The 24726-nt window shown below is 40.4% G+C and overlaps 1 protein-coding gene across 1 annotated transcript; it reads left to right on the top strand.

Annotated features, from left to right (window-relative positions):
- Nucleotides 1-1067: 1067 nt before the first annotated feature.
- On the top strand, nucleotides 1068-23553 carry LOC142445610 (membrane-spanning 4-domains subfamily A member 12-like). Its single transcript, XM_075547565.1, has 6 exons — nucleotides 1068-1208; nucleotides 5339-5476; nucleotides 6085-6141; nucleotides 12746-12862; nucleotides 16827-16937; nucleotides 23440-23553. Exons 1-6 carry the CDS (start codon nucleotides 1068-1070, stop codon nucleotides 23551-23553), a joined length of 678 nt encoding a protein of 225 aa, XP_075403680.1.
- The last annotated feature ends 1173 nt before the right edge of the window (nucleotides 23554-24726 follow it).

Below are 24726 nucleotides of genomic sequence, written 5' to 3'. Positions count from 1 at the left end.
CTGATCTTACCAGATGATCACAAATGTGCTGGCGTAATTAACAGTGCATTTGAATGAAAATAGGAGTGTGGGTCTGAAGTCCAACAATAGTCTCACTGAGCTCAGATCAAAGTGTTGACAGAGGTGTGAGACTTTCTTCTCCTGTACAGAGTTAGTCTTGGAACCCCCAGGGGCAGGTCTGTCCCATAGGGTTGCTATGAGTCAGAATTGACTCGATGGCAGTACGTTTGGTTTTGGTCTTTGAGAGACTCATGACCTCCTCCTCCTCTCCAGCACCATAGTTGCTACCCTGCTGCCATCATCACTTATCTTTCTATTCCCTTCTTCTGCTTCCTTCTTTCACTTTTAAGGGCCCTTGTGATTCCATACCCTCAAAATACCCACTGCCATCAAGTTGAATCCAACCCATAGAAAACCTACAGGGAGTTTTCAAGGATCTAAATCTTTGCAGGAGCAAAGAACTTCAACTTTCTTCCCCAGAATAGCTGGTGGGTTTGAACCGCTCATCTTGCAGCTAGCCCTCCAAAGCCACTGAGGATTCTTTGTGATTATGTAGAGCCAACCAGAATCACCTCCCTATATTAAAGTTAGCTGACCCGCAACTTCAGTTCCATCTGTAACCTGAATTCCACTTCTATTATCTATTCACGGGCTCTGAGGACAAAAGGATGGACATCTTTGGAGGGCATTCCTATGATAGCCACAGTCCCTTCCCTCTTTCCACTTTTCTTCAGATGCACTAAATGTGAATAATATCAATATATTTAAGGAGTTTCATAAAGCACATGACAAAATTAAATTGGGAAATAAATCAATTTTCCCAGTAACTTTTGAAGCCCTTTAGTGTATATCAATAGGAATTTGAAAATGCCAACAGTTTCTTTCATTTCTTTTCTGAGAACTGTGTCATATTTGGTATGTTTAATAGAATGTCTAACGCAATCATCTCATCCAAGCAGACAACCCAACCTGGAATGGGAGACACCCCAGCCGGTCTTCCTCCACCAAGAAATGGTGTGACTTTTTGGTCTCAACAACCTCCGGGTGGAATAAACACAGGAATCCAAATGCAAGGCAGCCAGGCTCCTTTCTTCGCTCCTCCAACAGTCTATGCTAACTTCCACCAGGGCCAAGCAAACATACAGTTGGTAAAACCACCTGTAGAAACGGGGGCATCAAATTTCAAACAAGAAGCAAAGGTGCTAGGGGTAAGTCTACTTTCTACTGGCATTTTACTTCTGTATTTTCAATGTTTTCTTGTCACTACCAAGGATAAGACACGTGGCTCTGACACTGGACTCAAACGCACCAACAATTGTAAGGCTGGCATGGGGCAGGCAGGGTTTCGTTCTATTGTACCTCGGGTTGCTACCGACTCAGTGACACTTCAACATCAACCAAAGCAACATGAATGATGGATGCTGATCATCGGGATCATCACGATCCTGTCCAATCCTTAAGCAGCTTGGGCAGATATTATTAATTTGCAGATATGCTGTACACTCAGCTCATTTTATTTTAGACTCAAGCAAGAATCTGACAGGTGTCAAAGGAGCCCTCCTAGCAGGACAGTGTCATAATAAGAACACTGGACGCACCGCTACTTTTGCAGTGATCTCACTTCGGCAAAGCACATTGTGAGTGTCCTCAGTTCTGTCTCTAGATCGGTTACAAGCCTGGGCCATGGACATAAGTAAAGTCACATGAAAGTGAACACAGATGACGTGGATGGTGCCACCACGTTGATTTCCATTGTCTTCAGCGTCACTCTAGAAGAGAAAGCCCACTGGTAGTTAGTTGCTTTTTAAATGGTTGTCTTTCGTGGGCAAAGACCTACCAGTGGACCTTCTCTGCTGGAGTGAAATAAAAATTCTAGAGCATTTGGAGATTTTCTGAACTTACCAACCACCTGGTGGCCTGGTGGTCCAATGGTCGAGTACTCGGCTACTAACGGAAAGGTTGGTGATTTGAATCCACCAGTGGCTCCACTGGAGAGACCTGGCGATCAGCTCCTGTGAAGATTAAAATCTAGAAAACCCTGTGGGGCGGTTATACTTTGTCAATTGGGATCACTTTCCGTCAAAATTGACTCTGTGGCTCCCAACACTACCACCTCACTTCTGCAAGGAACACTGTGAGAAACCACAATGTTGTCTCAGCAGGTGTTGTGAAACATGCCCGACTCCTCGACCGACTCACGTGCCCAGGTCCAAATGTCAGTAGTCCTTTAGCTGGGCAGTCACCTCATCCACACCATATTGCATCCACACCATATTGCATTGCGTCTGTCCCACCGAGCAACGCGCAACCCTCTCAGGGGGAGCATCCAGGAAATTATGATGCATACCCATGAAGTGCCAGCCACTCTCCTGGCAATCCTACTATCAGCTAGATCCACATTCTGCACAAGGCAGCGGCCCTTCATTCATGGTGGATCAAAGAGGGTTTATGATGATTCTCCTCCTGTCAAGAAAACACATATCGATATTTCGACTCCCATTGATCAAATGGGACAACTAGGGTCCCATACAAATGACCTCACATAGGTACTGGGGAATATATCAAAGGCTAAAACAGACACAGTCTCTGTCTCTCAGTCCTCGTAGAGTCTATGACTTCATTTGGAGGCATCAGATAATAAAGATAATGAACAAAGAAACGGCCTGGCTTGGTTAAAAAAAAAAAGGAAACAATCATAGAGTTGATTCTGGTCAGCCAGGCTGTACATCTTTCTAGAAGTAGGCTGCCACATCGCTCTCCTGTGGTGTGGCCGGTGATTCCCATCGCTGACCTTTTACTTAGCAGCAGAGTGTGTTCAAAGGTAATAGATGCTTCGTTGAGAAATAAAAAAGTGTGAAAACGATGTGAGGGAGTAGTCATTCTAAACTGGCCATGGGATTAGAAGATGGCACTTGAGTAAAGGCATGAAGGAAGTGAGGGAGGGGTGAGTTACACAGATTGCAAGGGAAGAGCCTCCTAATGGTCTTCTGATAACAACAAATTGGTAAGGGGGGGGGGTAAGATCATGGAGAAGAACACTAGAGCAGAGCAGAAGGAGTGAGGGAGTAGTCAGAAAGAGGGCAGAGAGGGGGGCTTCAGGGCCAGGTGCCTAAAGCCTGGGAGAAAGAAGGCTCTACCTGACACTAAAGAAGCTTACAACAAAAGTATTTTAAAGGTATAAAACAATTTTGTTTTTTAAAACCTCTAGTTGAATGTTTTTAAAGGAAATGCTACATCTTCTCCTTGAAGACTGCGTATCCATCCTATTCACCCCCAACCCCAGAACCCACAACCTCACAGGGATCCTGGAATGGAAGGACACAATGCAGCTGCTCCAAACTACTTGGAGATTAAGATAGTTCTGTGGCCAGAAGTAAAAAAAAAAAAAAAAAATGAAAAACAACCAAACCCATTGCCATAGACTCAAGTCTGGCTCATCATAATCCTTTAGGGCAGAATAGAACTGGCCCTGCGAATTTCTGAGACCATAAATCTTTTTTGGAATACAATGCTTCATCTTTCTCCCTCAGACTGGCTACTGATTTTGAGCTACTAACCTTGTGATTGACAGCCTAAGTCTTTACCCACTATGCCACCAGGGCTCAACCACTCATAGGATCATATGTCCAAATTACTAAATTTGGTTTAAAGCTCATGGTGACACCATGTGTTGCAGGGTAGAGCTGTACTCCACAGGGTATCAAGGTTATGATCACTCTGGATGCAGTTCTTTCCGGGTAGATGTGAACCACCAACCTTGTAGGTACTGGTCAAGTGCTTTGAAAAGCAAGAGAAAGCAGATGCTCTGTCGGCTGTCTTTGTGGAATAGCTCATAGATGATAAGGAAATGATTGCTTATCTGTGGAATGATAATAAAGGAACAATGATAATCAGTACAACATGAAGTTATAACTTCTGTGATTTATATTTTGAGATGCAACAGAAATTCAGAAAGGGAGGGTGAGTGAGAGCTAGAGAGATATTAGTTTGGCTGGTGCAACTAAGCCTTTATGGAAGAGGTAGGTCTGAGTTAAGCCTGAGAAGAGATAATGCTTCATTGGTAAAAGTTGGTTTTCTGCATTAAATTCAAAGACCTGCCTCTTATTAATTATGTGACCTTGCACACTTAATTTCTCTGTATTTCTATATTCCCATCCAGTTTGTGAAATGATTGCATAAAGCAATCTATGTGAAGTGTTTGTCGCAGTGCCGGGCGTATAGTGAATGTCCAGCAAAAGCTTTTATACTCACAGATTCTTTCCCCTTCACTGGGATTGCCCCGCACAGAGCATCTTCATTTGGAAAAGAACAAGAGCAGCAGGATCAAGCCACTGCCATCAAGTTCAATCTGACTCGCACAGGCTCTGAAAGACACAGAATTGCTTTAGGGGTTCTGAGACTGAAACTCTTTAAAGGAGTCCACAGTCCCATCTTTCACTCACAAGGCAGCCAATCACAGGGTTAGCCCACTGCACCCCTGGGGCATCTTTCATTTGGAAAAGAGCCACTGGTAGCGCTGACGCTTCACAGCAACACACAAGCCTCCACTGACAGATGGGTGGTGAGTGCTCATGAGCGAAACGAACCCAGGTCTTCCAGCCTGGAAGGTGTTCATTCTACCACTGAACCACCACTGTCCTCTCTCAGGGGACTCTAACCAAGAAAACTTTTAAACCCATTGGCATCAAGTTGGTTCCAACTCATAGCAACTCTGGGTTGTATAGCGTAGGGTATGACTTTTCTGAAGCGGATTATCAGGCCCGCTGAGACGCCGCTGAATGAGCCTGAACCACCGCCCTGTCAGTGAGTATCCAGTGCTCATGTGTCGGTGCCGCCCAGGAGTTCCTCAGGTGAGGCTTGTCTAGCTCAGGACTTCCCAGGACAGTCAAAATGCCCCACAGGGTTTCCAAGGCTAACATTTTTACAGAAGTAGACTGTCACATCTTTCTCCCACAGAACAGTTGCTGGTTTTGAACTGCCAACTTGAGATTAACAGCCAAGAGCTTAATCACTGCACCACCATGGATCTTTTAGGGGTGATAATGGATGCTTCACAGGAGATTTTCTGAAGAATGCTACCTGAGCCACACCCAGCAAACCTCTCTAGAAACTTAAAACCAGGTCATATGCTGTGGTCTTGGGTTCCCAGTGATTCTAGAGTGTACCCAAATCTTAATAGCCCACCTCCTGCTTTAAGTCTGCCAAAGTGACACCCCTGAATCTCACCAGGGTTAAAAAAAAAAAAAAAGAATCAGCAGCAGCAGCAGCAATGATAGTAATGATTCATAGGACTGGAAAACAATGACGATCTCAACACGCTTGTGTTTTCTCTTTCCAGGGCATCGAGATCTTGATTGGAGTGATGCACTTAGGCTTTGGAATTGTTCTGGGTTTAATGTACGGATCGTATGCAACTGTTTGGGGGTTTACCTCCATTTCTTTTATTGGCGGATACACAATCTGGGGCGGCATCTCTGTGAGTGGATGACCAGAAGGTCTCTCCTTTCAAATTTATAGAGGCAGAAATAGTCACCCCATGCACAACGCCTTTCTCAATAAGTCTGCAGCTGACTAGTTGGGAGAACTGAAAGCCTACCTGCTCTGATCAGGCTTAAGTAAGGGAGGACCTTTGTTTTCCATTTAAAACTTCCAGCTTAAAATTATACCCTAGAGATGACTTTACTCTGATCAAGTCATCAGCAAACTAAAACTAAAGGTACATGATATGTGGAAACACTATTTGTGCTGGGTGGAGGTGGGCATGATTGGAAATGTGATCAAAAATACACAGTTGAACCTGAGAAGAAGTTGAATAGTAAGCCTGCGAGTCAGCAAAGCAAGCAAGGAAGGTTCACTTACAAGAGAAACATAATTCTTTATAATGCGGAATGAAGGAAAAAAGCAAACTAAAAAGAGGAAGCCCAGGCTCCAGCCTCTGGTGGCGACTCGAGAAAACTTGACAACTAGGAGAATGAGAGGGGGATGAGATGAATTTAGCAAGTTCAAGTTTTCATAGAGAGCGAACTATTCCCAGGAATAATCAGAAAGCCCATATCTCACAAATATGTTCTTCTGTTTTGACAGTTCATTATTTCTGGCTCACTCTCCATCTCGGCCTCCAAGGTATTTTCACCTTGTCTGGTAAGTCAGAGGTCTCTCCTTACTAAACCCATGTGAAAATTAGCTTACTTTAGTACAACAGAGCATTGAGAAAGTGGATTCAAACACGTAAGTAGAAGAATTTGTTAGCAAGACATCTGCTGGTGTCTCCCAGGGTTTATGTGCTGGGGTGAAAGAATGTTGTCGTTGTTAAGAACTCTATGAGTAACCTGTGATGTGTCATGTTTAGAAAATTATGATGGCAACATATGTACAAATGGGCTTGATACAATTGATCTATGGATTGTTATAAGAGCTGTAAGAGCCTCCAATAAAATTATTTTTTAAATAAGAATAAAATGGAAGGAATATACAGTCACTGCACCATTCAGGAAGTAGCAAATGATCAAGAACCAATGCACTGAAGGAAGAAGTCCAAGCAGCACTGAAAGTTTTGGCAAAAACAGAAACAGGACTCTAGGAATGAAAAAAAACTACAGCTGAGATGTTTCAACGAATGGATTCGGTGATGGAGGCACGCTCATCTATGCCAAGAAATTTGAAAGCGAGCTTATTTGGTCAACTGACAGGAAGAAAACCATATTCATGCCCCATTCCAAAGAAAGGTCATCACCAGAATGTGGAAATGATCAATATTTTTAATATCACATGCAGATAAAATTTTGGTGGAGGTAATTCAAAAGTGGTTGCAGCAGTACATCAATAAGAAACTGCCAAGAATTCAATCAGCGTTCAGAATAGGACAGAGAACACACTGCTTGTACAAGTTCCATCTTAAGACAATGAAGTGTTCTGGAATTTCCAGTCTTCTCAAAGTTCTTTATAGATCCACATGGGAGAATGCCTTGGCATCGGCATAAAAACATTTGGCGAAAGACTCATTAACAACCTGTGTGTGTAAATGAGGCTGCTATGCTTACTGAAAGCAAACAGAAGTTGAAGCATGTACTAATGAAGATCAAAAACTGTAGCCTTCAGTATGCATTAAATCTCAACACAGATCTCACAATAGGACCAATAAACAATATCAGGCTAAGTGGAGAAAGTTTTCAAGAGTTTGGCATGATCTGAAGTCAAGAATTTAATTTTACTTGAATTCAGAAGCATCAGCCAAGAAAGCAGTAGCCAGGATATCAAATGACTTACTGCATTGGACAAATCTAATATAAAAGACCTCTCTAAAGTGCTAAAAAGCAAAGATATCACCATGAAGACTTTGGTGTGCCTGATCCAAATCATGGTATTTTCTGTACCAACACCCACCAAAACATCCAAAAACTGAACAGTGAACGAGAAAGCCTGAAGAAGAATTGATGCCTTTGAATCATGCTGTTGGTGAAGAATATTAAATATACCATGGACTATCAGAAGAACAAACAATTATACCTTGGAAGTAGTACATCCAGAATGGTCCTCAGAATTAAAGATGGGGTGATGCTCACCTTCCCCACATGATCACTGAAGACAAAGCAGGTACACAAGCAAATATGGTGAAGAAAGCTGGTGGTGCCCAGCTACCAAAAAGTATAGCATTTGGGGTCTTAAAGGTTTGAAGGTAAACAAGCAGCCATCTAGCTCAGAAGCAAAAAAAAGCCCACATGGAAGACGCACACCAGCCTGTGTGGTCACGGGGTGTCAAAGGAATCAGGTATCAGACATCAAAGAACAAAAAATCATATCATTGGATATGAGGGGTGTGCAGAATGGGGACTGAAAGCCCGTCTGCAGGCAACTGGACATCCCCTTACAAAAGGGTCGCAGACAGGAGATGAGCCAGTCAGCATGCAGTATAGCACTGATGAAACATTCAACTTTCCTCTAGTTCTTTAATGCTTCTTCCCCCACCACTATCATGATCCCAATTCTACCTTACAAATCCAGCTAAAACCAGAGATGTACACTGGTACAGATCGGAACTGTTAACACGGGGAATCCAGGACAGATGAAGCCCTCAGGGCCAGTGCTGAGAGTGGCAATACCGGGAGGATAAGGGGAAGGTGCAGTAGAAAGGGTGAACCAATCACAAGGATCTACATATAACCCCTCCCTGTGGGATGGACAACAGAAAAGTGGGTAAAGGGAGATGTTGGACAGTGTAAGATATGACAAAATAATAATTTATATATTATTAAGGGTTAGTGAGTGAGGGGAAGCGGGGAGGGAGGGGAAAATTAGGAGCTGATACCAAGTGCTCAAGTAGAAAGAAAATATTTTCAGAATGATTATGGCAACAAATGTACAAATGTGCTTGACACAATAGATGGATGTATGGATTGTGATAAGAGTTGTATGAGCCCCCAATAAAATTGAGAGAAAAAAAAGAAATTTCACTTCACCATTAAAAAAAGAAAAAATAAATCTTACCATAGTGGATGAAGGGGGAAGTGTAGAGTGGAGACCCAAAGCCCATTTGTCAGCCACTGGAGATCCCCTCTAGGAGGTCTAGGGGAGGAGATGAGTCAGTCAGGGTGCAATGTAGCACCGGACGAATACAGCTTTCCTCCAGTTCCTAAATGCTTTCTCCTCCCCCCCCCCCCCCAGCCGCCCCCAACTACCATGATCCGAATTCTACCTTGCAAGTCTGGATAGGGCAGAGGATGTACACTGGTGCAGATAGGAGCTTGTGGCACAGGGAATCCAGGGAAGATGATACCTTCAGGATCAGGGGTGTGAGGGGCAATACTGGGAGGGTAGAGGGTGAGTGGGTTGGAAAGAGGGAACCGATTACAAGGATCTACATGTGACTTCCTCCCTGGGGGACAGACAACAGAAAAGGGGTGAAGGGAGATGCCAGACAGGGCAAGATATGACAAAATAATATTTTATAAATTATCAAGGACTCATGAGGGAGCAGGAAACAGGGAGAGAGGGGGAAAAAGAGGACTTGATGCAAAGGGCTTAAGTGGAGAGCAAATGCTTTGAAAATGATGAGGGCAAAAAATGTACAGATGTGCTTTATACAACTGATGTATGTATGGATTGTGATAAGAGTCATATGAGTCCCTAATAAAACATTTTTTAAAAAAGAAAATCCATCAATACCACTACTATTCAATTTTGAGTAACAACCACAAAAGTTATTGATATAGAAATTGAAAATTTCTGTCAGTGACTTCCATCACAATTGTTCAAATATGCATTTAAGATATAATGATTATTATGGACAATTGGAATGCAAGAGTTGGTAATAAAGAAGCAACAGTAGTTGGAAAATATGGATTTGGTAGTAGGAACAAAGCTAGAGATTACAAGATAGAATTTTTCAAAACCAACAACTTGTTCATAGCAAATACCTTTTTCAGCAACACAAAGGGTGATTTATACACATGGAATTCTCCCAATACACAGAAATCAAATTGACTACATTTGTGGGAAGAGAAGATAAAAAGCTGAACATCCGCAGCTAAAACAGGCTCAGGGCTGACTGTGGAACACACCATCAATTGCTTATGTATAAATTCAGCATAAAGCTGAAGAAAAGTAAAACAAGTCCAAAAGAGCCAAAAGACAACTTTGAGTCTGTCCCATTTCAATTTCAACAACGTTTCAATAACAGATTTGACACCCTGACCTCTAATGACAGAAAATCGATGAGCTGTGGGAGGCCATCAAGAAGACCATTCATGAAGAGAGCAAAAAGGTCATTAAAGACAGGAAAGAAAGAAAAGATCAAAGTGTATGTCAGAAGAAACTCTGAAAGTTGCTTTTAATCATAGAGTAGCTAAGAAATTATGAAGTCAAAGAGCTGCCATTTCAAAAGGCAACTTGAGAAAACAAAACCAAATATTATAATGAAATGTGAAAAGACTTAGAGCTATAAAGCCAAAATGGAAGAACACTCTCGCAAATTTTTAACCAAAAGAACTCAAGAAAAATTCAAGATTCGAGTTGCAATACTGAAAGATTCTAGGGGCAAAATATTGAATTACGCAGGAAGCATAGAAAAAATACAGAATCGCTGTACCAAAAAAGAACTACTCAACATTCCACCTTCACAAGGTAGTATATGAATGAGGTAGTTAAGTTTATTGTGCCAACCTGGTCAATAAACACATGTGGGATTAATTGAAGGGCGGACGGACAAATGGCTGGGTGGGCCTCGTCTATCTAGTTCTCGGGACTCTTGCTTTGTGATGGTCGTACCAGGATGCAGCTGCCTTAGCCAGTTCCCTGCTTCAGCTCACTCCCTGCAAGACATCCCTGAGGAGAAGCCACATGGACCTACCCCAATGCAGCCGTGGGTGCTAGAGCAGCCATGTGGAGACCCCTGCCAATGCTGAGATGCTTACACGTTCACTGATTCAGCTTTCCTCCTGCAGTCGGCATCATAGTGCTTTATGAGATGGAGGAGGAGTTTGTGGATTGGTGTCAGACATATGGGTTAATGTTGGGCTTGTGGGCTTGGGCAGCACTGGGCTGGGATGTTTTCTTGATGCGCACTTAACTTTTATATAAAATTCTCTCTTATACATGAGTTTCTGTGGATTTGTTTCTCTAAAGTATTCAGACTAATACAATGAGCAAGAACCAATGGTGCTGAAGGAAGAAGTTCAAGTGGCACTGAATGCATAAGCTAAAAATAAGGTTCCAGGAATTGATGGAATGCCAATTGATGTGCTTCAACAAGCTGATGGAGCACTGGGAATTTAGAAAACAGCTTCTTGGCCAACTGAGTGGAAGAGATCACTATTTGTGCCCATTTCAAAGAAAGATGACCCAACAGAATGCTCATATTATCTAAGGATAGCATTGATATTACATGCAAGTATAATTTTGCTGAAAATCATCCAATAATGGTTGTAGAAGAGGGCGTGGAACAAGGGATGTCATTGCTGATGTTTGCTGGATCATGGCCGAGAGCAGAGAATACCAAAAAGATGATTACTTTTGTTTTATTGACTATGCCAAGGCATTATACTCTGTGGACAATAACAAACTACTGGTTACCTTGAGAACAATGGGGATTCCAGAACACTTCATTGTACTCATGCAGAACTTGTACATGGACTAAGAGGCAGTTTTGAAAATGGAACAAGGGAATACTGCATGGTTTAAAATCAGGAAAGATCTATGTCAGGTTGCATCCTCTCACTCTACTTGCTCAATCTGTAGACTGAGCAAATAAATCATCAGAGAAACTGGCTTATATTAAGAAAAGGGTGGCCTCAAGATTAGAGGAAGGCTTATTAATAACCTGTGATATGCAGACCACACAACCTTGCTTGTTAAAAGTTAGGAGGGTTTGAAGCCCTTGCTGATGCAGATCAAGGATTGCAGTATTCAGTATGGATTATAAATCAATGCGAAGAAGGCCAAAATCCTCACAACTATATCAATAGAAGACATCATGATAAAATGGAGAAAAGGTTGAAGTTGTCAAGGATATTATCTTGCTTGAATCCATAATCAATGCTCGCGGAAGCAGCAGTCAACAGATCAAAAGACCAGTTGTACTAGGTAAATCTGTTGCACAAGACCTCTTTAATGTATCGAAAAGCAAGAAAGTTACTTTGAGGACTAAGGTGTGCCTGATGCAAGCCATGGTGTTTTCAGTTGCCTTATATGAATATGAAAGTTGGACACTGAATAAGGAACCCCAAAGAAGAATCAATGTATTTGAATTATGGTTCTGGAGAACAATAGTGAAAGTATCACAGATGGCTAAAAAGGACGAAACAACCTGTCTTGGAATAAGTATATCCAGAGTGCTCCTCACAGACAAGGATGGTGAGACTTTCTCTCATGTTCTTTAGACAAGTTGTCAGGACAGAGCAGTCCCTAGAGAAGGACATTGTTTGATAGAGGGGCAGGGAAATAAAGGAAGGCCCTCAAGATGGCGTGACACAGTGGCTACAACAGTGGCTTCACGTAGAGGAACAACTGTGGGAATGGCACAGGATCAGTGTTTTGTTCCGCTGTGCATAAGGTTGCTATGGGTCAGAACTGACTCACTGACACCTAACAACAACAAAATTCCTGATTAGAGGTCCCTGAGAGGAACAAGTAAACTGTGATTGACAGTTAAGGTAAAGAATGACCACTCAAACCCACCCAGGGGCACCAGGGAAGAAAGATACAGAACCAGGGAAACTTGTGTTCTTCTCCTACATCACTCTCCCCACAAGCCTGAAGAGCACCACCTTCTAAATCTGGGCCTTCTCACCTGGTTCCTTGAGAGACTTCAGAGTTTCCCTTAATTCCTAAATTTACTAGCAAAAAATTTGGGTGTATGTACTTTCCAATTTATAAAATGTAATGCTGTTTTACAATGTCATCTAGTGGCTAAAAAAGGTAACTATTGAAACAACTTAGCGCAATGGCTGTCACAGAAGAATGTTTATGGGTTTTTTTTTGTTTGTTTTTACTAAAGGTGTGTAGTTGATATTGTGAAAGTAGCTTCTGCTTTGGATTATTTACATTTTGATATAGATTTTTAAGAAGTATCTCACATTTCGATTGAGTAGGTTTTATAACAACTACTCAGAGAGCAGAGAAAACATAACCACAAAATTATTTCAATCTCAAAAAGTTTTTTTTCTCAATAAGAGCCATTAAATTTGATAGTTTATTTTATTTTCTTTCACTTAGCCTCTATTATATTTATGTTTCCTGTTATCTCCATTAGATAAAAGGCAGCCTGGGAATGAATATTGTTAGTGCTATCTTTGCCATTGTTGGAATGATCCTTTTAGTGGTGGATGTGAGCATCAATGGGGTATACTACCAAGACTATTGGGCAGTGGTAAGTGTCTATAATAATCTACTACCTTCTTTTCCTCCACTCTCAAAATCAAAAGTGAGTGTAATTGTTTTTATTTATATTATTACTGTCCAGCAACTCCAGTGGAAAATCCCCCTAGCTTCTATTCAAGTTCTACACCCAATCAGGTGGGACTATAGAATACAATCAAAGAGTTACCTATACGTTTAGCAAGACAGAAAGGACATTCTTCCTTGAAATGTCCAGTTGTTAATCACATAAGCAATAGCTCATGATTTGGCTAGGCCACTAAGACTTTTAATACCCAGAAATTATTTCCAAAGATTTGAAACTCTGTGTATGTAAGATAGTCAAATTCCTAAAGAGCTTTTTTAAACATATTTTTTGAGAAAGAATGTGGCCACTATAGTAGTTATTGTTGTTAGGTGCTGTGATGTTGGTTTTAAGTCATAATGATGCAATGTAACAAGCTACCTGTTCTACCCCACCCCTAATGATTGCTATGTTAGCGCCCATTATTGAAGCCACCCGTGTTAAAGTTTCCTTTCGAGGGAACAGGATGAGAGAAAAAAAATGACATTGACAAGGACATCTGATTTTATTACACCCATTCAAAAAATTAAACAACTCTAGAAGAAAGCCTATGCTTTGATATGCTGTTAAAACAAAATCATCTAGTGATTATCTTTATTTTTTTAATCATTTTATTGGGGGCTCTTATAGCTCTTGTCACAATCCATACATCCACTGTGTCAAGCACCATTGTACACATACTGCCATCATCATTTTCAAAACATTTTCTATCTGATCCCTCCTTGGTATCAGCTTATTTTTTCCCTCTCCCAGTCTGCCTCCCTCGGGCACCCTTGATAATTTATAATTTTTTTCCATATCTTACACTGACCTCTGTCTTCCATCACCCTCTCTCTCTTCTGTTGTTCATCCCCCTGGGAGGGGGTTACATGTTGATCACTGTGATTGGTTCCCCCTTTCTCTTCCTACTTTCCCCTTACCCTCCTGGTATTGCTGTTCTCATTATTGGTCCTGAGGGGTTTATCTACCCTGTATTCCCTGTGTTGTGAGCTCTTATCTGAAACAGTGTACATGCTCTGGTCTAGTCTGATTTATAAGGTAGAATTGGGGTCATGAGAGTGGTGGGGGGGAGGAGAGGAAGCATTAAAGAACTAGAGGAAAGTTGTATGTTTCACTGGTGCTATACCGCACCCTGACTGGCTCCTCTCTTCCTTGTGACCCTTCTGTTAGAGGATGTCCAATTGCCTACAAATGGGATTTGGGTCTCCACTCCGCCCTCCTCCTCATTCACACTGATATAATTTTTTTGTTCTGGGTCTTGGATACCTGATCCCATCAACACCTCACGATTGCACAGGCTGGTGTGCTGCTTCCATGTGGGCTTTGTTGCTTCTCAGCTAGATGGCCACTTGTTTATCTTCAAGCCATTAAGGCCCCAGATGCTATATCTTTTGATAGCCAGGCACCTTCAGCTTTCTTCACTACATTTGCTTATGCACCCATTTTGTCTTCAGCAATAGTGTCAGGGAAGGTGAGCATCACAGGGTTATTAGAACAAAGTGTTCTTGCATTGAGGGAGTACTTCAGTAGAGGCCCACTGTCCTTTATATGGGTGAAGAATGAACAATATTACCTTAGGAAGAAGTGAGTAGTGTAGTAGGGACAGAATACAGATAAGGACAGAGGAACACAAAATTGGACTGTGTTTAAAAATGTCACCTTTCCCTACAGGCCAAGATAAGGACTTTGGTCTGTATCCTAAAAGCAAAATCAAGTCATGGAAAGAATCTAGACAATGAATAAGTATAATTAGATTTTACTTTAAAATAATAACTCCATTAGAAATACAAAGAAAAACGTATAAAGAGGCAAGGATAGATGAGAAGACCTCTTGTTAAATAAGATGTCCTGAGGTAACAACAAAAAATATACCCTCTACACACCAAACAAAAATAAAACCACTACAAGTAAATAAATAAACACAAGAAAATGTTCTTCAACTGGGAGCTAAGAAGAATGATGTGGAAAGCAGTCGATCTTGAGAAAAGATCAGGCAAATCCTAGACCACTACTGTGAAGTACCTCCAGGCCCGAGGAGAAGCAGGAAAGCCACTAGAATTCACACCTTCCAGTGTGTACCAATTTTAGAAGAAGCCAAAATCTCTCAGTTCAAGAGCATCTCTGACCACAGAGCAGGGCTTGTTGAAGGGTGTTTGGCAGATTCTCAGAGGACATAAATTTTTTAGAAATATATACCCTGGTTTAAGTGTTAAATATGTATTTAAAAAGATTATCTAAGGTTTTAGTCAGAAAAAGAAAATTACCTACAGGCTGGAGAAACTTGGCAGCAATAAGGGATGACAACGGACAAAATGTCTACATTTTGACAGAAAGAAACTGCGACTCAAGAATAACACATTCAACCAAATTCTTGTGCAGCTGTATATGCAACAAGATTCTCTCAGTGAGACAACAGCAGCACCGGGGCACCGCTTATCAAAGAATACAGAAAGGCACAGAGACGCTTTGCAAAGTGATCAATGAGAAGTACAAAATAATTTAAATATTTACCTAAAACTAGACAATGGGAGATATCAATTATAGTACTAAATATAAACTGTATAACGTTTCCCTCAAAAATCAACCACTCCAAAAAAAAGTGAAAACAACATGTAATTACCAAAACCTGAGGGATGAAAAAAAAATTGTGGTAAGATGAGAGTGATATACAATAAGGCTACTAATCACCTCATTTTTCATAGCAAAGACTCATTTAATAGTGTGTAAAGTTAAAATATGTAAGCATAAAAATAACTTCAACTTCTTCAAAGATTTTGTAACTTAAAATATTTTAACGGAATCTTATTCAAACTTGAAATATTCATTTGAAGTTCAGAAATGCCAACTTCAAGTAAATGTAATGCTTGTCTTCAAATTGGGAATTACATGGTTCCTGTTGGCATAATAGTTATTATGCACTGGGCTGCTAATCACAAAGTTGACAGTTCTAAACCACTAGCCACTTCAAGGGAGAAAGAGGAGGCTTAGAGGATCCCCTGTCTTAGGGGGTCTCTATGAGTCAGAATCAATTGATGACTGTGACTTTAGAGTCTTAGGGAATGACTCATTTTCTCTCTGGCGTAGTGGTTCCGAATTGGGCTGCTAGTGACAAGTTCAGCAGTTAGAATCGACTAAATGGCAGTGAATGAGTCTTTTGTTCACTCTCACTCTCATTCTCTCCCTTTCCCCCCTCCTTGCTCTTTCACGGTCGCTCCCTGAATCCATTCTTCTATTTCTACTTTCCCTATACACCTAGATCATTCCAGAATCATAAACCAAGGAATCAAAACCAAACCCACTTCCACTGAAATAATTCCAACTCATTATTACAACCCTATAGGGCAGAACAGAAATGTTCCTCTGGGTTTCTGAGATTGTCCATTTTTACTGGAGTAGCCAGCCTCATTGCAAGAGTGGCTAGGGGGTTTGAACTTCCGACCTTATGGCTAGCATCTGAGTTCTTACCTCACTGGGCCACCAGGACTCCATTGTAGAATAATAGGCATGAAATGTTCTTCTTCTTTTGACTATTTCTAAGGAAGTGGAATTTGGGATCATTGATTGTTTTGTTTTCTATAGGGCTTGATTTTATTTTTAAGATGAACATTAAAATTTTGATAAAATGAAAATAGCAAAGAAAAATAGATAATTCTTTTTAATGTTTGCGAATGAAATAGTTTGCTTACAAAAGCAAAATCTGATAGCACTTATATGGAAATTTAAAATTAGTTCACATTCCCTGAAGTAAGCATTTGATGATATTATAGTCAATAATTATGGAGGGTGAGTTGATTATGAACAATATCATATTGTATATGTTAGTCACTCTTTTAGGCCTATGTGAAGGCTTCTTGATTAGCAAAAATGTCAGCACGTGTGTTCCTGATTTCAGATTGCTGGGAAAGGAATTTCAGCCATGTTGATGATCTTCACCCTCTTGGAGTTCTCCATAGCTTGTACGTTAGCCCATTTTGCTACTCAAGCAATTCCCTCCACCAACATGGTGAGTTGTGCCTCTTCTCTGTAAAACAATCAGAATGTGTGCCAGATATAGCCATAAACGGTGGAAATGGTTAAGTGCCTGACTACTAACTGAAAAACTGCCGATTCAAGGGTACCCTTGAACTGGTGAGTCAAGTTTTAGACCTAAGACCCGGTGATCTGTTGCGGAAAGAGTGCAGCCTTGAAAGCCCTATTAAGCACTTCTAGTCTGCATGCTTAAGGTTGCCATGATGTCCGAATTGACTCCGGGACAGCTAATGAAGATAAAGATCTGATTATACTTTGGATGATTTGCTGACACCTTCTTTTGTCTTTGACTCTGAAGGGACAAGAGCTAGAGGGATGAGCACAATTGCAATAACATTATTGTTCGGTCTTCTTCATTCTTTACAGCCTGCTATAATCATCCCAAATGTGTACCCCATGACATCAGCACCATCTTCAGTGCCGACCAGAATTGACAGCCAACCAGCTTATGGCTCTAGATAATAAAGACGGGACAAAGGATGTCCATCCGGTCCTATGGAGTAAAACTGTTCGGCAGAAATTTTTTGAAAAACTGACTTCTTTTGTCTCAGATGATGAGCAATATTTAAAGAGTGAGCTTGAAATGTTATCTTGTGCATATTGTTCATGATAGTTGTCTCCGTTGTCACTGTTTCTTCCTACTCACTACTGTCATGCACTGGCCAAAGGTGAACGATCAAAGGACCAAGACATGACCCTGTCATTCCCCGGAAGTCAGACACTGTCCACATTATTTTTATTTCTCCTCAATAAAATGCTATTAGGAATATAGGGCCTTCCTGGTATGTGTTGACATTCATTTCTGTTTCATTCAATTCTATTGTAGAGTGGTGCCCAACCTACTGCCATCAAGTCAATTCTTACTCACAGTGATCCTATAGGGAAATGTAGAACTGCCCCTGTAGGTTTGCAAGGTTGTAAATGTTTATCAGAGAGCCCTTTCTTTCTCCCTCAAAGTGTCTCATGGTTTTGAACTGCTGGGCTTGCATGAACAGCACAGGGATAAGTGAAATTTAAATTTTAAAAGCCATATAATGCACTAAATGTACTACCTGGATATGGTAAATGCAATAATAATTTTTAATTATGTAAAATGTTATACTTTTAATTTTATTAAATAATTGTATATATTGATAATGGTGCTATGAAAAGTGATATCTAAGATATTATGCATAAATGTGTGTATGTATAAACATATCTATTACACAAGATAGATGACACTTCAACAGTAAACTCAATTGCTTACTTAGTGTTTTACAGATTTCTTTCTGTCTTTCTTACTAGAATATATTGGTACTTACACAGAGAAAATATCTATTTTCTCTTATGAGATTTATTATATAACGTTGAACAAAATATTTGATCAAAGATTGCAGCCAAAAAGGTTCCTGTAATGATCCTCAAAAATAGTATCAATAACCTTGTATCAGGTCTAGTGGGCTCAGCACATCTCTTTATAATGTCTTTTGTGTTCTTGGGACCAATTCCAGGGAATAAGCAACATGAACCACAGGCATAAAAATTAAAAGACAAAGGATCAAAAGAAAACCAGAAACTGGCCATCAAGTTTAAGTCTTTACCATCCCAGGAATATTCATATGTCCTAGGTTATTTTAAATGCTCTCTGGAGCATTTAACAAAAGGACTAACTCAGATTAAACACCAACCCATAAGCCATTGTTTATTCATTGTTGATCAATGCATATTTTCTGAGGATCAAAGGATAAAGATTAAAATGAAAGTATATTCTAAATTTCCAAATCCATGTTCTAGAGATAAAAAAATATCAATGTTGATTCACTGGTCTATTATCAAAGGAATGAGGCAGTAACTTTGTCTCACAGTTTGGCTCAATCCTGTAGTCTATGCTAAAAGAGTTCTAGTGACACATGGATTAGCTCAAGAGTTCCGCTAACTGAAAGCTCAGCACTGAAGAGTTCACCACTTATTCCATAGGAGAAAGGTATAGTAGTCTGCTTCCATGAAGATTATTGCTTTGAAAGGCTATGGGCAGTTCTACTACCACTGGCAGCGTTAGTATGAGCCAGTATCAACTCAAGAGTAAAGGATTTGGCTTCAGTTTTCTAGTTAGATACTGTAAAACTGAGACCATCAAAGGAAATAATCAAATCCAAGATAATTTCCAGCGACTGTTGACTAAACCTTAAATGAAAAGTAAACCACTATTCACACAAATAATCAATAACTGTTGGCAACCGAGTTCCAACTCATACAAATTAAATCCGGTTTCCACTAACCTTGAGATTGAAAGCATATTCAAGGGAGTTAAATGAGATGCTATCCATAGCTACAGGAATGTCTGCTTTCCACGTACGTTAATGCCTTATGAAATCCTGAGAGTTGCATAACACTGTTGCTATGTATTTGTTGGTTATTTTTGAATTCTATTATGTGCTTGAGGTTTATTTTTCCCCACTTTCTAACCTGCCTTGGCAGTTCTAACTTTCCTATATTGTCATCTCTACTTCATTCATCTCATCAGAAGCACTGCTTTGAACTAAAGGCCACATCAAATAGCAATTTACACCAAGCATTCCCTGAAGAGGACTAGAACCATGTATTGATGAAGATCAAAGACTTTAACCTTCAGTATACTTTCCAAAAAACCAAACTCACTGTCCTCAAGTCAATGCTAACTCATAGCAACACTGTGGGGCAGGTGGGACTGACCATGTGAATTTCTGAGACTGTAACTGTTTACAGAAGGAGAAAGCTTCCTCTTTCTCAGGATGAATGCCTGGTGGTTTCCAACTGCTGGCTTTGTGGATCACAACCCAACTTGTAACCACGACACCACCAAAGCTACATAATACTTCTTCCGTGCGTGCACACACACACACACACAAACCCACAGCTAGGCAAGTGAATTCCAACTCATAGTTTCTGAAACTTTAATCTTTAGAAGGCAACTGCTGTTATGCAGCCTCTTGTCATTTCCAACTCATAGTGGCCCTATGCACAACAGAGCAAAACACCTCCTGGTTCTGCTCCATCCTCACAATTGTTATGTTTAAGCCCATTGTTACAGCTACTATGTCACTCCATCTCGTCGAATGTCTTCCTCTTTTTCACTGCTCCTTCACCAAGCATGATATTCTTTTCCAGGGACTGGGTAGTCCCGCTAATGTCTCCAAAGGATGTGAGATGAAGTTTCACCATACTTGCCTCTAATGAGCATTCTGGCTTTACTTCTTCTCAGACAGATCTGTTTGTTCTTTTGGCAGCCAAGGTTCTTTCAATATGTTTTGCCAGTAACATAATTAAAATGCATCAATTCTTCTTCAGTCTTCCTTAGTCAGTGTCTAGCTTCCACATGCATATGAGGTGATTAAATATACCATGGCTTGGGCTGGGTGCACTTCATTCCTCCAAGTAATATCTTTGCTTTTAAAAATGTTAAAGAGGTCTTGCACGGCAGACTTACCAATGCAATGAGTCATTTGATCTCTTGATTGCTGCTTCCATGTGGATCCAAGCTAGATATAATCGTTGACAACTTCTGTCTTTTCTTGGTTTATCCATTTATCATGGTGTTACCAATTGGTCCAGCGGTGAGAATTTTTTTTTTATATTGAGTTACAATCCACCCTGAAAGCTGCAATCCTTGATTTTTATCAGAAAGGACTTAAAATCCTCCTCACTTCCAGTATATCTCACTTGATTCCGAAAACTTCTCAAAAAGAGATTTGACACACTGACCACTAATGACAGAAGACCGGATGAGCTATGGAATGACATCAACAGCATCATACATAAAGAAGGCAAATGATCATTAAGAAGACAGGAAAGAAAGAGAAGATCACGTGGATGTCAGAAGAGACCCTGGAACTTGCTTTTACTCATAGAGTAACTATGGCAAATTGCCAAATAATGAAATAAAAGAGCTCAATAGAAAGTTTCAAAGGACAAAGAAAAATATTAAGATGAAATATGCAATATAGAAAAAAATTAAGAAATATGCAATACAAGAGCAGCTGGTGGGTTTGAACAGTTTCTGCAGTTAGCAACCCAATGTGTAAGCCACAACTGGACCAATAAGCAATATCATAATGAACGGAGAAAAGATTAAAATTGTCAGGGAGTCCACTTTACTTGGACCCACAATCAACACACATGGAAGCAGCGATCAAGAAATCAGAATTGCATGGGAGATGTGTGAAAGGGAAGGAAGAGGGATTTCAAGAGCACAACTTCTACATGTATAATTCAGTGTCACTGATTATACTCTCCATGTTGTACAATCAGTATTGATAGACTTTTCCTAGTTATTCTACCACCATTGACATAAACTCAAAGTCTCTGCTTTGTATATTTTTGCCACAATAGAAAAATATTAAAATTATATAAATCACAATCACTACAAGGAGAAAATGTTCTAGAATTGACTGGGGTGATAATTGTACAACTCTTTATATGATTGAATTATTGAGTTGTATGACATGTGGATGAAGTGCTAATAAAACTGTTTAAAAAAAAGAAACTAATTTGAAAAAATGATTAAAATATTTCACCATGATCAAATGAAACGGTAAACTTTTTTTTAAGTTTCTCTGGAGTCTAAGTACCCCTATTACTTTTCTTACTATGCTACTTATTGACTTACCTACTGCACGTTTCCCATAGTTACACTTTGTAAACGACATTTGTGACCAAAGTTTCCTCTCCAGGAAGGCAGCGGGAAAGACTGTCTCTGGCAGTGAGGCTGGTCGCTGTGCAGAAGATATGTATATATATATGACAGGTAACAGGAAGGACAACGTCGGAACCCAACGAACTGGTTGTCATTTCCGGAGACAAGACGTTGTCCGGCCACGTGACCGGAAGCACATTAATGAGTCTGCGCGGTGACCTTCCAGGGTCCGCCCACTTGGAGGATGCGCAGGCGCAAAAGGAGCCCGCCACTGCCGTTGGCGGCCGGTGAGGCCTGACTTGAGAGCGAGGGCTGGCCAGGTACCGAGCGCCACGCTGCCGCCTGGATGGCCGCTCAGCAGAGTCCGAGGACCTGGCGCTGAGGGCCCAGCTGCCATCTGGATTCCGTGGCTTCCACGGGCAGGGCCACGGGGCAGAAGTGTTAGGAGCGCCCTGGGGCCAAGCAACTTGCCAAGGTAGACCCTGGCAGATGGGGTGAAATTGATCCTTTGGGCTTGAACAAGTAAAATGCGGGTAACGACGTGGGGTGTAAATTTTTAGAACCGAAAAGGCAGGTGGAGAACTGCTGATGGGCCTGGGCCATCCTTCTCAGCCCCAGGGCCCATTGCTTTGTTTCGTCATGAATTAAGCCGTTTCCATCTTGCCCCAGAAATGACCCTGGAGCCCTTGCCAGGAACTCTGCACCGAATGTCATACAGGCAAACGGGCTTGGGGGGTTGGGATCAGACTCTGAATTAGGTTCTTGCTGCAGCTGAGCCAAGGGGTGGCTGAGAGGAGCCAGGAAGATGAGCAGGCAGCAGTTAAGGAAAGGCCTTGTCCTACTAAAGAATTTGAACAGTATTCTCAAGACAGAAGTTATCCCTGCTAAAGTTGATCAAGATGAAGTCGTTTCACTGGAACAGCTTGCCAGGATGTCACTATGAGAGAGCAGTATCCTCTGGTCAGGAAAAACCGCTCACAAAAGCATTTTTCATGAGTATAAGTACAATGTGAATTGCTAAAAGATTTTATGAGACTTCTCTAACATGAGTCTATACATGTTCTTTATAGGGAGGCTTCACAACAGGTCGGTATAAACTGATGCCTCTAGGTCAGGAATTAGGCATGAAAAGAAGAAAATGATCACTTCTGAGTTGGAGAAGGTATTAATCACAATAATATGCACTATAAAACTTGTGTTTTGTATTGTATTTCAGCTGCTTGGAAATAATAACACCAAAAATTGGAATCATCTAAAGACAATGCTAGTAGTATGGCTTACGTTTTGAATTCAAAAATCTCCACAACAGATTCTCTCATTTTAGGGGTAAGTGAAACTTCGTTTTCACTGACTACATTCAATATTATGTACTATTTCAATTTAAGATAATTTTCAATGGAGAAAGGGACAGGGCTTGTCAACAGGGTATATGCTTTTTTTATATGCTTATCTTTTGAATGTTAATTTCTACACATTTCAGTGGAGGTCATGTCACTTCATAAGTGAATGCTTAAATAGAAGCAGTGACCAAGCCAAGAAAAACCAAGGTAATTCAGAAATCCACATAAGGAATAAGTCAAAGGAGTCAGGGAGGAATAGAGAGCTTCCTCTGAGGAAAAGAATTCTTCTACTCTTTTCAAAGTACTGTCCTGGTGTCCGTGCTATCAAATGATTATAAATGTGCTTCTTCTGTTCATTCACTAACACTGGAGGTTCTAGACAGTGTATCTCGTTCTCATAACACAAGGATTCAGGATCATGCTTCTTCACATCAAAGAGGGAGAATTTTTTTTCCGCTAACTGTGAACTTTTCCTCTAAATTTAGCTTTGTGGACCTGTTGTCAATGCCTGTCATTGGACAGTTGAGGAGAGGTTCTTTAAGTTTATTGAAGTGCTAGGCCCCTTTGGCTGTAGGATGAAAGCTCCGACTCTTCTCTGAGAAATGTCCATGTTCACAGGACATCTGTGCCCGATGTTGGAGGAGTGACTCCTGAAATCCACTCATTGGCTGTAGATAAAGCACTATTGTTTTTTCTAAACGTTTACTTTCTTTTTGTACATATTCCAAATTTAATTCTTTTTCTTTTGTTAATCACTTTAATCATTTTATTGGGGGCTCCTACAACTCTTATCACCAGCCAGTCAGCCAGCCATTGCATCAAGCGCATTTGTACATCTGTTGCCATCATCATTCTCAAAACATTTGCTTTCCGCTTTGTGGACTTCTTTATAAGTTTTGGCTCTTTCGGTATTTCATAGTTTTATATAGACCAACTGCCAGTCCTATAAAAAAGGCCACTATTTTGAAAATCCACTCTCTTAGCAGTTGCTTAAGTCATAAAGAACTAATGTTCCTTATGCCTATGTGCTTATATAAGAGGTATGTAATAGGTGCTTACTCTTTGCCTGCCAACATATTACAGACTAATGAAGTCAAAATGAAGAAGCCAAAGTTCAAATCCTCAAGAATCTTCCAACATAATGAATGATTTTCCCATTCAGTCCAAAGAAACTATGGAAATAATACCATTCTTTGAAATTTCATTAAGAGGAAACTTTAAATTCAAAATCTATAAAAATGTATAGGACTTTCCCTAAATAAGTAGCTTGTCTATAAAATAAAATTTCTTCCCGTAGAACATAATAACACAAGAGGAAATAAAAAGAAATAGTGGGAAGAACTAGAAAGCAAAAGCATTTATAGAGGTATAAATACAGACATGTACATATGTAAATATATATATGATGATGGGGAAATAGATCTATGTGCATATATTTATAGTTTTAGTTTTAAGGTAGCAGATGGACATTGGGCCTCTACTCAAGTACTCCCTCAATGTAAAAGCACTTTGTTCTATTAAACTGGCATTCCATGTGCTCACCTTCCCAATATGATCGCTGAAGACAAATAGGTGCATAAGCAAATGTGAAGAAAGCTTACGGTACCCAGCTATCAAAAGATATAGCATCTGGGGTCTTAAAGGCTTTAAGACAAACAAGTGACTATCTAGCTGAGAAGCAACAAAGCCTACATAGAAGAAGCACACCAGCCTGTGTTATCATGAAGTGTCGATGGGAATCAGATATCAAAGAACAAAAAAAAAATCATATC

This window comes from Tenrec ecaudatus, chromosome 4 (genome assembly GCF_050624435.1).
Source record: "Tenrec ecaudatus isolate mTenEca1 chromosome 4, mTenEca1.hap1, whole genome shotgun sequence".
Classification (NCBI taxonomy): Eukaryota; Metazoa; Chordata; class Mammalia; order Afrosoricida; family Tenrecidae; genus Tenrec; species Tenrec ecaudatus.
Note: the sequence above shows the minus strand (reverse complement) of the source record. Positions and strands in the feature narration are given on the sequence as shown.

Excerpts from the sequence above, each read along its gene's own strand:
- LOC142445610 (XM_075547565.1), top strand. The coding sequence starts at position 1,068 with ATGCAAGGCAGCCAGGCTCCTTTCTTCGCTCCTCCAACAGTCTATGCT. Across the intron at positions 5,477-6,084 it reads CAATCTGGGGCGGCATCTCT|TTCATTATTTCTGGCTCACT; the intron begins GTGAGTGGATGA and ends CTGTTTTGACAG. Across the intron at positions 12,863-16,826 it reads ACCAAGACTATTGGGCAGTG|ATTGCTGGGAAAGGAATTTC; the intron begins GTAAGTGTCTAT and ends TCCTGATTTCAG.